Here is a 13,712-nt window from a genome sequence, read left to right on the forward strand (position 1 = left end):
AGTCTATTTAGCGACTCTTTCTTAAAAGACTGCGTCGCCTAAAACTATATTAGCTAGTTCTTGTTGTATTATTACATCCAAGTGATTTGGTCTGGTGGTGTGGTGATTTCTTGAGAGTATTGGAGGTCCTAGCTTCAGTTCTTGTTATGATCCTATTTTGATTTTATTTTTTTTTAAATATTTAAACAAAAAATTAAAAAAAAAAAAGCGACACATTTGTCGAAGAATGCGTTGCCTGTTCATCTATTTGGCGATGCATTATTTAAATAATGCGTCGCCTAACACTATATTAGCTAGTTTTGTTGTATTAATACATACAAGACATTTGGCCTGGTGGTGTTGTAACACCCCGTCCCAAATCGCACCGGAATCCGTGCAGGTTGACCGAGGTTGACCGTTGACCGTTGACCGAAGGGGGTCAAAAGTTGACTTTTTGACTCGGTGAGAATTTTGAGTTGACTAGGGTACCGTGGCGAAGTGCATGACGCCCTGAGTTCGTAGACTAGTAGCACGTCGAAAACGGAGCTACGGTTTGAAAGTTATGGGCAAAACAAGTTGAAGTGTAAACTGTCTAAAAGGTGCCGGGAGTTGACTTTTTCTTGTGATGTAATTGTGAGTTGACTCTTGTATGGTTGTAAAGTACTCGTCGATACGAGTTCATAGACTAGCGGCACGCTTAAATCGGACTTGTGGTTAAAAAGTTATGGACGTTTGAAGTTTACCGGATACCGTATTATTTTAATGTTTTTGGGTCGTGAACAGTGAAACGCCACGTGTCAGTTTCTGATTGGTCCACGTGGCATGAATAGTGTCACGCAGGGGTTTTATTTGTTAAAACACTCGGGGAAGAGAGAGAAAGAGAGAGAAGAGAGAGAAAGAGAGAGAGGAGAGAGAAAGAGAGAGAGAGAGCCACCGCCGGCCACCGGATTTTTCCACTGTTCCGGCCGAGTTACTGTACACGCGCCGGACAGAAAGCTTGCCCACCTCATTTCCGGCAAAACCTCCAAATTTCACGGCGAACGGCCGCCGGACGCGCCCGGATCGGACGTCCGAAGTTTGGCGGCGATTTTTCCCCTCCACCGCCGGCCACCGCGAATCGGCACTATTCCGGCCGGTATACAGTACACGCGCCATACACCCAGCATCCTCTCCTCATGTCCGGCCTACCCACCAAAAATCACGGCCATCGGACCACCGACGCGCCGGGATCGGAGCGTTTTCCGGCGAGGGGTCGAAAATCTTCAAACGGTGATTTCTCCGCCGTCCGACCTCCGTTTTGCTCACCGTCGGTCCCATTGGATTGCTCTCCTCACGATCTACAAATCTGCAAAATTTCACAGCAAACGGCCACCGTCGGAAATTACTGTTCCGGCGACGGTTGCCGGTGACGTGGCAGCCCGCCGGAAATTACTGTTCCGGCGAGTACCTCAAAAATTCCGGCCAGCTCCAGTCCGCAGTGTTCGACCTCCTGAACCCAAATCCGACTTCCGTTTCCGCCAATTCGCGACGGTTTGGGAGAATTGCGGAGCCGAAACCCGAAAAGCTTCCCGACGAAATTCAAACCCCGTCGGGTACGATCATCGAAAATTAAGACCGGATCTGTGATTAGCATCACTCGAGCTTCGATTCGGTATATAACTCGTAAATTCTAGATATCGTTTGTGTTTTGACCCCCCGGGTACCAGGTATTATTTACCCGAATAAAATATTAATTTATTTGACTGTCTGTGAATTTTGTTCTAGGAGCACCGGTGAGTCGTAGAATTGATCCCGTAGTGGATCATGGGTTAATTGCGTGCTCCAGGTGAGTGACCCACCTTCAAATTAATTTTGGGGAATTTAATTGATGAATATATTATGTGTGAATTAAATATTTGGAATTTATTTTCTATGTGCCAAATATTTATTGGATTTATTGTAGAATTATTTATGAATTTATTGGATTTAAGAAAATACGAATTCTACAATTTATGCCATGTGGAATTATTTTATGGTTTGAGGATTTTGAAATTGGTGTGGTTTTAATGGTAAATTGGGCACGATTCGATTTTCAAATATTTCAAGGAAAATATTTGGTTATGTTGGTGATTTCAATTTTTATGAAATATGCCCATAAAATATTATGGGATTTGATTATGATATTTCGAGAAATTATTTATGCTTGGAAAAAATGTGGATATTTGAATTGATGGATTTGGGAGTTGGTGGATTTGAAAATCATGGGATTTATGGTATTAATTATAAGGAAATTGTGGAGAATTTCCCGGTTCAAGCGGATGGATTATGCCCGCTATGTTTATGAAAAATGTGAAATTTGTTTTATGATTTAAATTTATGGATTTTATAATTTTTAGATGCACCGTGCACGTACTGGTGTTCTGATTATGTGATATGGTATATGTGATATGGTTAGTGTGCACACGGTTGTGATTAGCGCGCAGGTGGGTGTGATTAGCGCGCAGGTGATGTGATTAGCGCGCAGGTGGGTGTGAGTAGCGCGCGGTTGATATTATGAGGTGTCCTGTGGATGCCATCGGAGAGGGCGGCCACCCCCCTTTGGCCGGGACACCAGGTTAGCAGCGGCGCAGTGGGACGCCACGCGACCGTATGCCGGTTTCTTTCTATAACCTCCTGTCTGGCGGTACCTTGGGACGCTGGGTACTGTTGGCGCCACTGGTATATAGTGGGTGCATCAAATGATTTTCAGAACTGTGTTTTAAAAATAAAATGTTTGGAAACTGAATTGGAATTAAAAATATAATTGTTACCGCTTCTGGTATTTAATTGATGTCTTGGTTTTCGGGGAATATGGATAAAGGGTTTTGTGAAATTGTTTTAAAAGGGGAACCTTTCCAACTGAGAGAATTGTAAGGGTTTTGAGAGAAAATATTATTTCCAAATAATTATTATTTATACTTATTACTGTGATATTATATGGTATAGTAGTAGGGTCGCTCACTGAGATGATTAGCATCTCACACTCTTAAATTCCGTTCCTCTAGGTACCAGGTTGTCGGTGTTCACTCGGAGCGGACTTGATCTTCCTCGCTGTTTTAGGTCGTGCTGTACCCTGTTATTCTTTTATTGCAGTTGTAATATTTCTTTCACTCTTGTTGTAGTTATTTTGCACTGGATTACTGTATTTATTTTTTTAAGTACTGCAATTTGTGGAACCAATTTGTAGTTTGTGGGAGGAATAAGGGGATATTTTTGAAGTGTGTTTTCAGTGCAGGTAAATTTGTGGTAAGTAAATCCCTTAGGGGAGGTGCTGCCGGATTTTCCGTTGGAAGGTTCGGTGGTATTTCCCTGGGATCAGGGCTGTCTAGGGTTCCGGAGGAGGAATTCTGGACGGGTCCTGACAGGTGTGGTGATTTCTTGAGAGTGTAGGAAGTCCTGAGTTCAATTCTTGTTATGACCCTATTTTGATTTTATTTTTTTTAAATGTTTAAACAAAAAAATTGAAAAAAAAAAAGAACAAGCGACGCATTTGTTGAAGAATGCATTGCCTGTTCATATATTTGGCGATGCATTCTTTAAATAATGCATCGTCTAACACTATATTAACCAGTTTTTGTTGTATTAGTACATACAAGTCATTTGGCTTGGTGGTGTGGTGGTTTCTTGAGAGTGTAGGAGGTACTGGGTTCAATTTTTGTTATGGCCCTATTTTGATTTTATTTTTTTAAATGTTTAAACAAAAAAATTGAAAAAAAAAAAAAAAAGAACATCCAATGCATTTGTTGAAGAATGCGTCGCCTGTTCATCTATTTGGCGATGCATTCTTTAAATAATGCGGCGCCTAACACTATATTAACCAGTTTTTGTTGTATTAGTACATACAAGTTATTTGGCTTGTGGTGTGCTGATTTCTTGAGAGTGTAGGAGGTTCTGGGTTCAATTCTTGTTATGGTCCTATTTTGATTTTATTTTATTTTTTAAATGCTTAAATAAAAAAATTGAAAAAAAAAAAAAAAGAACAGGCGACGCATTTGTTGAAGAATGCGTCGCCTGTTCATCTATTTGGCGACGCATTCTTTAAATAATGCGTCGCCTAACACTATATTAATCAGTTTTTATTGTATTAGTATATACAAGTCATTTATTCTGGTGGTATGGTGATTTCTTAAAAGTGTAAGAGGACTTGGGTTCAATTCTTGTTATGGCCCTATTTTTATTTTATTTTTTTAAAAATGTTTAAACAAAAAAATTGAAAAAAAAAAAAAGAACATGCGACGCATTTGTCGAAGAATGCATCGCTTGTTCATCTATTTGCCGATGCATTGTTTAAATAATGCGTCGCTTGACACTATATTAGCTAGTTTTTGTTGTATTAGTACATCCAAGTGATTTGGCCTGGTGGTATGGTGATATCTTGAGAGTGTAGGAGGTCTAGGTTCAATTTTTGTTATGTCCTATTTTGATTTTTTTTTTTTATGGGTTTCTAAATGTTTAAACAAAGAAATTAAAAAAAAAAAGGACGAAACGACGCATCACGTGTTAGCTATATAAAAAAATAAAAAAAATAAAAAACCTCAGTTTTGGCTTTTTAATATTTTTACTGGTTATTTGTTATTGAAATAAAATTAGATTTATTAAAAGAACTAAAAAAAAAAAGGGTGAGAATATAACAGACGATGCAAATTCTAAATAGTGCATCGCCTATTAACTATATAAAAATAAAAGAATTAAAAAAACTTAAAAAGAGAATAGGCGACACACAATCTAAATAGTGCGTCACCATTTAACTATATATAAAAATAAAAAAAAGCTCAATTTTAGCGCTCTTATATTTTTACTGGTTATTTTTTGTTGAAATAAAATTATATTATTGAAAGACTAAAAAAAAAAAAAAGATGAGGAAAGAACAGGCGATGCACAATCTAAATAGTGCGTTGGCTATTAACTATATATAACAAAACAAAAAAAAGCTAAGTTTTGATGCACTAATATTTTTACTAGTCATTTATTATTGAAATAAAATTAGATTGATTAAAATATCAAAAAAAAAAAAAGTGAAGAGTGTGTCGTCTGTTAACTATATATATATATAAAAAAGCTCAGTTTTGGTGCACTAATATATTTACTAATTATTAGTATTAAAATAAAATTAGATTGATTAAAAGATCTAAAAAAAAAAGAAAAAGAAAGAGAGAACAGGTGACGCACAATCTTATTGGTGCGTCGCCTATTGCACATATAACAAAAAAAAAAAAAAAAAACAATCTCAGTTATATTGCTCTAATATTTTTATGGGTTATTTGTTGTTGAATTAAAATTATATTAATTAAAAGAACTAAAAAAAAAGGGAGGAGAGAACAGGCGACGCACAATGTATGTAGTGCGTCGTATATTTATTGAATTTTTACTGACGCATTAATCTCAGAGTCGCGGTTTTGTTTTTTCAGACGTGTTTGTTTCGTAGCGTCGCCAAGTGAGTGTCATTAGATATCAATTTTTGCGTAGTGAAAGTAAATGTCTTTTTAACTTTTTTATTTTTCCTTTCATTGTCAAGATTGAAAGTACCGAGACTTTTCTTGTCCAGCATCTTCATCGCTATCGCCATTGTAACTTGTTTGGCTTAACACACTTTAGCCTTTTGTTCCCATCCAAATTGCCTTGGAGTGGTTTATGCATTCAATTTCAATTTTCTTTCATCTAGATGGTCTCTGCTTTATATTCGAATTGTCTTTCATCCAAATGATCTCTGCTTCTATCTGGATTGTCTTTATTTGGATTGGACCAGCAAATAAACAAAAGCTTGTGTTCAATTGGGGGAAGATGCTCAATGAGTGGCTCTTTCCTCACTTGTTATGAATAAGGAAGTTAAGGAGGTAGTTTTAGGTAGATACGTGAAATTTTGTATGTTTTAGATGATGAAGCTTTAAAGATGACTAAAAAAGTCATAAACACATTGAATTTGTTCCAAGATATATGAACTGAGTTTTTGCATGCAAAATAATACTGGAAGTCAAAAACACAAGGTCAGGCATTTAGCAAAGTAAATTATAAAACAACGAATGCTCTTAAGAAGATAGAGAAATGTGTTATCTAAATGATCCATTAAGGCTTGTACTTGGAGTTGAGGTTGGTAACTGGTTTTGGTGTAGGGCAAAGCTAAAATTTTTTTCATTCATCATAATTTCCATTTTGGTATTCATCATATTGAGATAGATGGAAAAATTTTGGCAACAAGCATTGTTGATGCTCATTGTTATGATAATGTTGTGAGATTTTAAACATGTTCAAATATTTTATAATTTTATGTGCTTAAAATTGTTTTATGGTGATATATATTTCATTGTGGTGTTTTTATTTTTAGCATGAAATGATGATTTGAAAATTTTGAAATATTTAAATAAGCAGTTAAGTTCGAATATTAAATTATGATTTATGACATAGTATTGTTATGAAAAAGTATAGTCTCATAAAATTGTTTATGGATACTGTATTGTTTATTTTTTTCAATTGATGTATCATATAGTAGCAGGATGTTGGATCAGTATTATATTATAGCATGAAGATTTGCCATGGTGCCGTGAGACTGAGTTCATCCTGACTGTTTATTATTGCCACGTGCTATGAGACTGGGTTCATACAGATAGTTTATTATTGCCACGGGCCGTGAGATTGGATTCATCCCGACAGTTTATTATTGCCACGGACCGTAAAGTTGGATACATCCAATGGTTTACTATTTCCACGACACCTTTCGTACATTAATGATGGTGAGATGGGTGTATCCCACGGTTTACGATTTTGGTATATCGTATGGTACATTGTCTATGTTCTCAGTATATTATTGGTTTTCCAATATTGTGGATATTACTGCACTTTCATAATTATTTTGTGAAATTGTATTTATAATATTTTTATGCTCAATATTTATATCTTGATTAAGATATTTTATAATATTATAATGATCGTTCACTTTATACCTTTGAACATCAATTTTATTATATTTTTATTATATTGAATTTAGGTTCAAATTTGGATTTTATGAAATGATTTTTAAACAGAAAACTTTTCAAAAGAGTGAAGCAAGAGGTTTTGAGAGAAAAATTTATGAAAATAAAGTATTATTTTCCTATTACATTATGCCACTTACTGGAATATCTTGTCTCACGTTTTATCTATTTTAAATTCATTCTCCTAGATTCAGACTGTTAATAGCAGTCTACCTTCCACACCGCTTGACAGGATCCGTCCCGGAAACCTTCTTAGGATTCTCCCGGGTGGCCCCGCCTAGTGAAGTCCCACTGGACAATCCCTAGAGAATATCCAATGGAACCTCATCTTAAAACGTGGACAACAAACACAAGCGATAACAATGATACCTCAATATGTATATAAAAAAATAAAAAAATAAATCCACAACAGAGTAAAGTCTACGACCGGCCTACTGTACTACAGGCCATAGCTACACGCATAAGTACCATGGTCTCTACTGAGTCTCATATCTAAAATCAGAGTATTCTAAGAGTATCAACGAAGTGTAGGAGTACAAATAAGTAATACATAAATTCAGAAGATAATAGTAGATAAAGGAAAGATAAATACGGCTGCTGTCGTGGAAGGAACAAAACGATAAGCTGTGAGCGAGGTAGACTGCTACTAGCTGTCTGGGCCTAAGGGAACGAATTTAAAACAATAAAACGTGAGATAAAGAAATCTCAGTGAGTGGCATAGTATAATAGAAAAATAATAATTTGTTTCTGAAAAATCTTTCTCTCAAGACCTCTCGTTCCATTCGTTTGAAAAGTTTCCCGTTTAAAAATCATTTAACAAAATCCAAACTTGTATCCCAATTTACTATATCATAAAACCGATGCTCAAATATAAAATGGACAATCATTGTAATATTATAAAATGTCTCAAATCAAGATATAAATATTTAAGCATAAAATATAATAAATACAGTTCCATCAAATAAATATGAAAATGCAGAAATCACCACAATGTTTGCAAATCAACAACATGTTCAAAGGTACACAATGTACCAAACGATGTACCAATCTGTAACCCGTGGAAGGCACCCATCTCACGACCCTCAATATATGAAAGGTGTCGTGGAAATATCGATTAACCGTCGGGACGTACCCAACCTCACGGTCCGTGGCAATAATAAACCGTTGGATGATACCAACCTCAAGGCACCGTGGTAATAATAATAAACCGTCGGATATACCCTACCTCACAGTCCATGGTAATAATAGATAACCGTTGGATGAAACCAATCTCACAGCACCGTGGTAAACCCAGCGCACTGTAATATAATACGAAACCAAACTCTGGTACTATACGATACATCAATTTAAAATAACCAATACAGTATCTTACTGTATCATAAATCATAATTTAATATTCACGTTCAACCGCTTGTCTAAATATCTCAAAAAAACTTCAAATCATGATTTCTTACTAAGATAAGAAAATACCACAGTGAAATATATTCACCATAAATCGATTTTAAGCATCTAAAAATTTATAAAATATTTGAACATGCTTAAAATCATATAATTTTCAATATGCCTTCTCAAATCGATTAATTTCCAAAGTGATTTAAAACATCAATTCAAATACCAAAATATTTAACTACCATAAGTTCATTCATGAACTCATTAGAATTGCCAAATGTTTAAAATATTGACAAAAGTCATATAAAATGATAACATATATATGTAAAAGCAGATCCTCATGCATCCATAGAATGAACATTCAATTCAAACGATAGATATAAGTAAAATAGTCAAACCACATATATATGTTATACTATATACCCAAAATATTTTTAAAACTAATAACCACTCACAGTACTATAGATGCTCACGGCTGCTCCTCTACAGGATCGCCACCAGGCTCAACTCGAGTGCTTGTAATATAATAAAATATTTCTAGGCTCCAAACAACTAAACCAGAGACATTTGTATAGCTCAAATGTCTCAAAATGATTTATAGTACTACAAAATTGCATAAATTGGATACCGGACAGTCCAATTATACTGAGTGTCCTTAGGACCAAGTACCCAAAATTGGAGATTTTCACCCGAAGCCTAATATTTCGAAATTGAACCACCTAATGGGTCCTAATAATACCAATTTCACTAATTCAACTCCAATTTTAACTAATTTGACCAATTTTGTTCAAACACAGTCCCCAACTTATCCGAAAATTAACTAATTGATCCAAAAATGGAAAAATTATCAAACGACGTCCAAAATTCACAAACTTTATATTGACAAAAATCCCAAGAGACAAAGAACTCATCAGTATGCTCACCTTGGTCCAAAGTTTCCTCCTATGGCCGGAAAACGCTGTTGAAGCATCGGCCGAACTTTCCATTGTCGGATCTTTCAAACGGTGAGGAATCTGGACAAAATAACCACGGAAATGAGCTTAGAAGGGTCTTAGATAGTGGAAAAGGTGTATGGGTTGGCTTGAAATGGCCAAGAAATGAGAAAATCTGGCAACCCACCTCGCTGGCCGCCGCGGACTTCGCCGGCCCGATTTGGGCGTGTCCGACCGTTTCTTGCCGTGAAATTTCACAGCTGAGCTCGACTTCAAGTGACGTTTCTAGTTGGCTAGCACGTGTAAGTGGTGGTTGGCCGAAAATAGGCAAAACGGCGGTGACCCGGTTCGACGGTAAACAGGTCAAAACGACCCAGTTCGGACCCACGGGTCTGAAAAGAGAATTTCTCGGGTTTTGGAGAAGAAATGGGTATTTTGGGCTTTGTTTCCTATTTGACATGCTTACCTAGGCTTATATAAAGTCTTGGGTCACTAACAGATAAAAACTGAGAACTGGTTTGGACACTGATTTAAAACTTATGCTTAAAACTTCTCAGAACCATAACTTTTTATTCGTAACTCAGAATTTGGCATGCCGCCAGTCTATGAACTCATATCGACGAGATCTACACAATGGTACCTCAGTTAAACCAAAAATATTGGCTATTGAAAAGGTCAACTTGCACCCATATATTGTTCACTTGGTCAAACTTGGTTAAACTTAGTCAATTTAGTCAAACTTGTTTAATCATGTATATTTTTTGGTAGGGGGTGTTACACCGCTTGTTTAATCATATCAAATGGTGGTTGCTCGTCGATTCTTACCATTTTAAATTTATAAACATGATTACCAAATCTTCCTCTCTCTTTCCAATATTCACCCACAATGTACAAACCATCATATATGTACATCATACGCTCAATCTCCTTTCCACTTGTACCCACAACGTTAGATTTTTTTGAAATTTTGCTAGTAAGAATGACCCTCACTGGTGTTCTAGCTTCCATGCTATTCTTTAATGCAAGGTTACCCTTTACAAATTTTTGATCTTTGAGTGGCTTCCCCGTAATTGAAGGATTCCCACCTTCACCTGAATAAATCAACACTCTAGAAGATTTTAGAACGTTATCATAGCGATGAGCATCCACAATGCTTGTTGCCAAAATTTTTCCATCGATCTCCATATAATCAATACCAAAATGGAAATCATGATGAAGGCCAATAACTTTTAGCTCAGCCCTGCACTGAAACCGATCGCCGACATTAACTCCAGGTACAAGCCCTAATAGCTTACTTACATTAACACATTTCCCTATATTGTGAAGAGCGTTTGTCACTTTATAATTTACCTTACAAAGTGCTTGACCTTGTTTTTTTGACTTCGGTATCATTTCATGCAAGAACTCAGTTTGTATATCTTGGAACAAATTCAATGCATTTATGACATTCTCACGCATTTTTAAAGCTTCATCATCCAAAACATACGAAATTTCGCATCTCTGCTTAACAACTACGTCCTTAACTTCCTTTTTTATAACCAATGGAGAAGCTACTCTTCGAGCATCATCTTCCCCCAAGCTAAAACAAGCCTTTGACTGCTTACGATTCTCTATCATCCCCAAATTGCTTGGAGATACATTTCTTGAAGAAAGGGAAACAAAGTTTCCACAATTGGTAGGAAAATCGCGTCTCACAGGAACAACATCACCTTTACTATTATCTTTTAATCTATCTGGATCTAGAAGATTAAATTTACTACTTGCAGGGGCAATAGCATGTGTGGGAAAATTGTGCCTCATGGGATATGGAAGATTGAATTTCTCCCTTACAGGAGGGGCAGAGGGGCAGCACAAGGAGCATCACCATCATCATCTTCACCTTTGCTTGTAGGCATTTGGCTCGCAAGTGTTCCACAACCAATGGGAAAGTTTCTGACAGTAGCAACTTTCCGCCGCTTGAATTTTGGATGCAATTCATGATCTCTTTCTTCTTTGAATTGAAATATCATCATTTAGAAGCTAACATGAATTCAAAATGTGCAAAGACGGGACTTAAAATAATTTTAAAGAACTAACCAAAAAAAAAAAAAAAAAAAGGGAAGGAAAATAATAGATCTAAGCAAATGAAAAGGAAAGAGGCACTCCAAATACAAGTTTTGATAAAATAAATTCAACAAAAATAAGCATAAAACTTAACTGAAACTTCAAAGAACTTTCATCAAGCAATAATCCCGATTCGATTCCCCCACAACCCCCAACATCAAAATAATAATAACAACAAATCAAAAATAAAATAAAACTTTCATCAATGACCAATTAGATACTATAAAAAGTTAAAAGACTAACACACTAAACAAGATATGATAAAAATAAAAATAAAAACCTAAGCGAGCAAGAGCAAACCTGATCACAAAATCTTAGAGTGAGATTGCTTTGCTTCAGTGCCAAGAAAATGCAACGGACATCGATGAATACGAAGCAACAAAAACAAAATAGAGAGAGAAGAAATTTTGATCGAAAAGGTGACAAAAGTTTGACGCTCTCTAGCTGCTCTTACTCTCACTCTCCTAGAAAGAGACGAATTTATATGAAGCGTTAAAACTATGAACGGCCAATGACCAAAAGGTGCAGATTGTCTGAGTCAGTGGGTCCCTCAAACGGCGGTTCCAATCTGTTCGCTGCCAAGGGAAAAAAAAAAATTAAATAAGGGGGCATCAGATTGGATGTGAGTCATTCAGAAGCCTATCCAATTCTAAACAGTTTCTTTTTTCTTTTCTTATTTTTATCAAAAGGAATAAATTTTGATTTTTGGAAAGTAAAAAAATATTTCCATACATAAGCAGGCATTGAAAATTCTTATGCTGGGTTGAGTCTATCGGAGAACAAAGGATGCCTGGAGGCATGTAATCAATCAAAAAAAATAAAAAAAAGCAGCCATTTAAAAAGAAAACCAAAAATAAAATTATTCTTTTATCATACATTAATTACCTTTTGTGGACTTGCTTGGTAAGTTTTCTGTAATTTGATTTTTTAACTTGTTGCAACTTGATACTTTTGTATTTTAGGCTTAACTGTCATCTCATATAACTTATATTAAAACCATCTCATATAACTTATATTAAAACCGTATCAATTTTCAAAACCCCTAAACTTTAAATCCTAAAATTAATTTTAAAATTTACATTTTTAGTAATTTTTTAATTTGAAATTTCATAAGGCGACCTACATCAATCTTCCTTTTTTTTTTTTTTTTTAATAAAGAGGATCAAAATGCAAAATTTTAAAAATAATCTTAATATTGTACACTATAGTTTAAAAATTAATACAATCCCTATAATAAAAAATCAAACATGGTCTAAATTACAACGAAAGGTCCAAATTATTGTAATTCTTTGACCAAGAAAAGAAACTTCTTTCTGATTTCTTTGTCTGTGATATAAGATTGAAAAACCTATTACTTATTTGTATACTTACAAGGTTACTTTTTTCTACAGACTAACGAAGTTAGCAAGTAATCTGAGATAACAAGTAAAAAACTATAATGGGTTAGGGTTTTACAAAAAAAAAAAAAAAAAAAAACCTTGATCTCATAAAAATTATAACAAATTGAAAAATAAAATATCTAAATTGCTAAATCAAAAAATTAAGGACCTAAATTAGAAAAATTTAAAAATTGATGATTCCAAAATACAATTAACTCAAAGTAAAAATATAGTTAAAAGAGTGATAATTGGTTAATTGTCAAACTCTTACCAAAAAATAAAATAAAAGGGTTTGTAAAAAATTTGACAAATTCATGATAAACATTGTGTAAATACAAAATAAAATAGTATATAAAAGTCTAGAACCAAAATTACATGAATAAAGAATCTAAAGGCCTGTTTGCCCACTCGTTTTCTGTTTTATAAAACTGTTTCCAAAACAAAAATAAACTCATTTGGCTATCAATTTTCAAAAACAATTTTAAAAAACAGATTAAAAAAAATTTAAAAATATTAAAATGATATTTTCGGTTTCCTTTTTTTAAAAATTGTTTTCAAATATCATTAACCAACACTCTTTGTTTTTATAAAACAAATAAAAACAATTTTCTATTTTTTATTTGTAAAATAATATTTTAACAACTGAAAATAGAAAACCTGATCAAACAAGACCTAAATTTCAGTAAAATTTTAAAGTGTATGATCGAACTAAACCAGTAAAAAAAAAAAATTTATTTATAGGTACCTATTTTATAATAAATAGCATAAAAAGGTTGAAAGAAGACAAAGAAAACATGTATTCACCAAAAAAAGAAAAGGAAAACATGTAAACTGGCAATAGATTTACGACAACAAACAATCACAATGTTTCAGGAAAAATAAAATTGTTAGGAAGAAAAACAGTGTAAAAAGGAAAGCTATATAAAAATGCCTCGACGAAACCA

General features: G+C 34.5%; 1 protein-coding gene across 1 annotated transcript; it reads right to left on the reverse strand.

The window, feature by feature from the left end:
• Positions 1 to 10,060: 10,060 nt before the first annotated feature.
• On the reverse strand, positions 10,061 to 11,086 carry LOC112490976 (YDG domain-containing protein At5g47150). The gene has a single exon (XM_048470486.2). It carries the CDS (start codon positions 11,084 to 11,086, stop codon positions 10,061 to 10,063), a length of 1,026 nt encoding a protein of 341 aa, XP_048326443.2.
• Positions 11,087 to 13,712: the final 2,626 nt, after the last annotated feature.

The sequence above is a fragment of the Ziziphus jujuba genome, chromosome 8 (assembly GCF_031755915.1).
Source record: "Ziziphus jujuba cultivar Dongzao chromosome 8, ASM3175591v1".
Lineage (NCBI taxonomy): Eukaryota > Viridiplantae > Streptophyta > Magnoliopsida > Rosales > Rhamnaceae > Ziziphus > Ziziphus jujuba.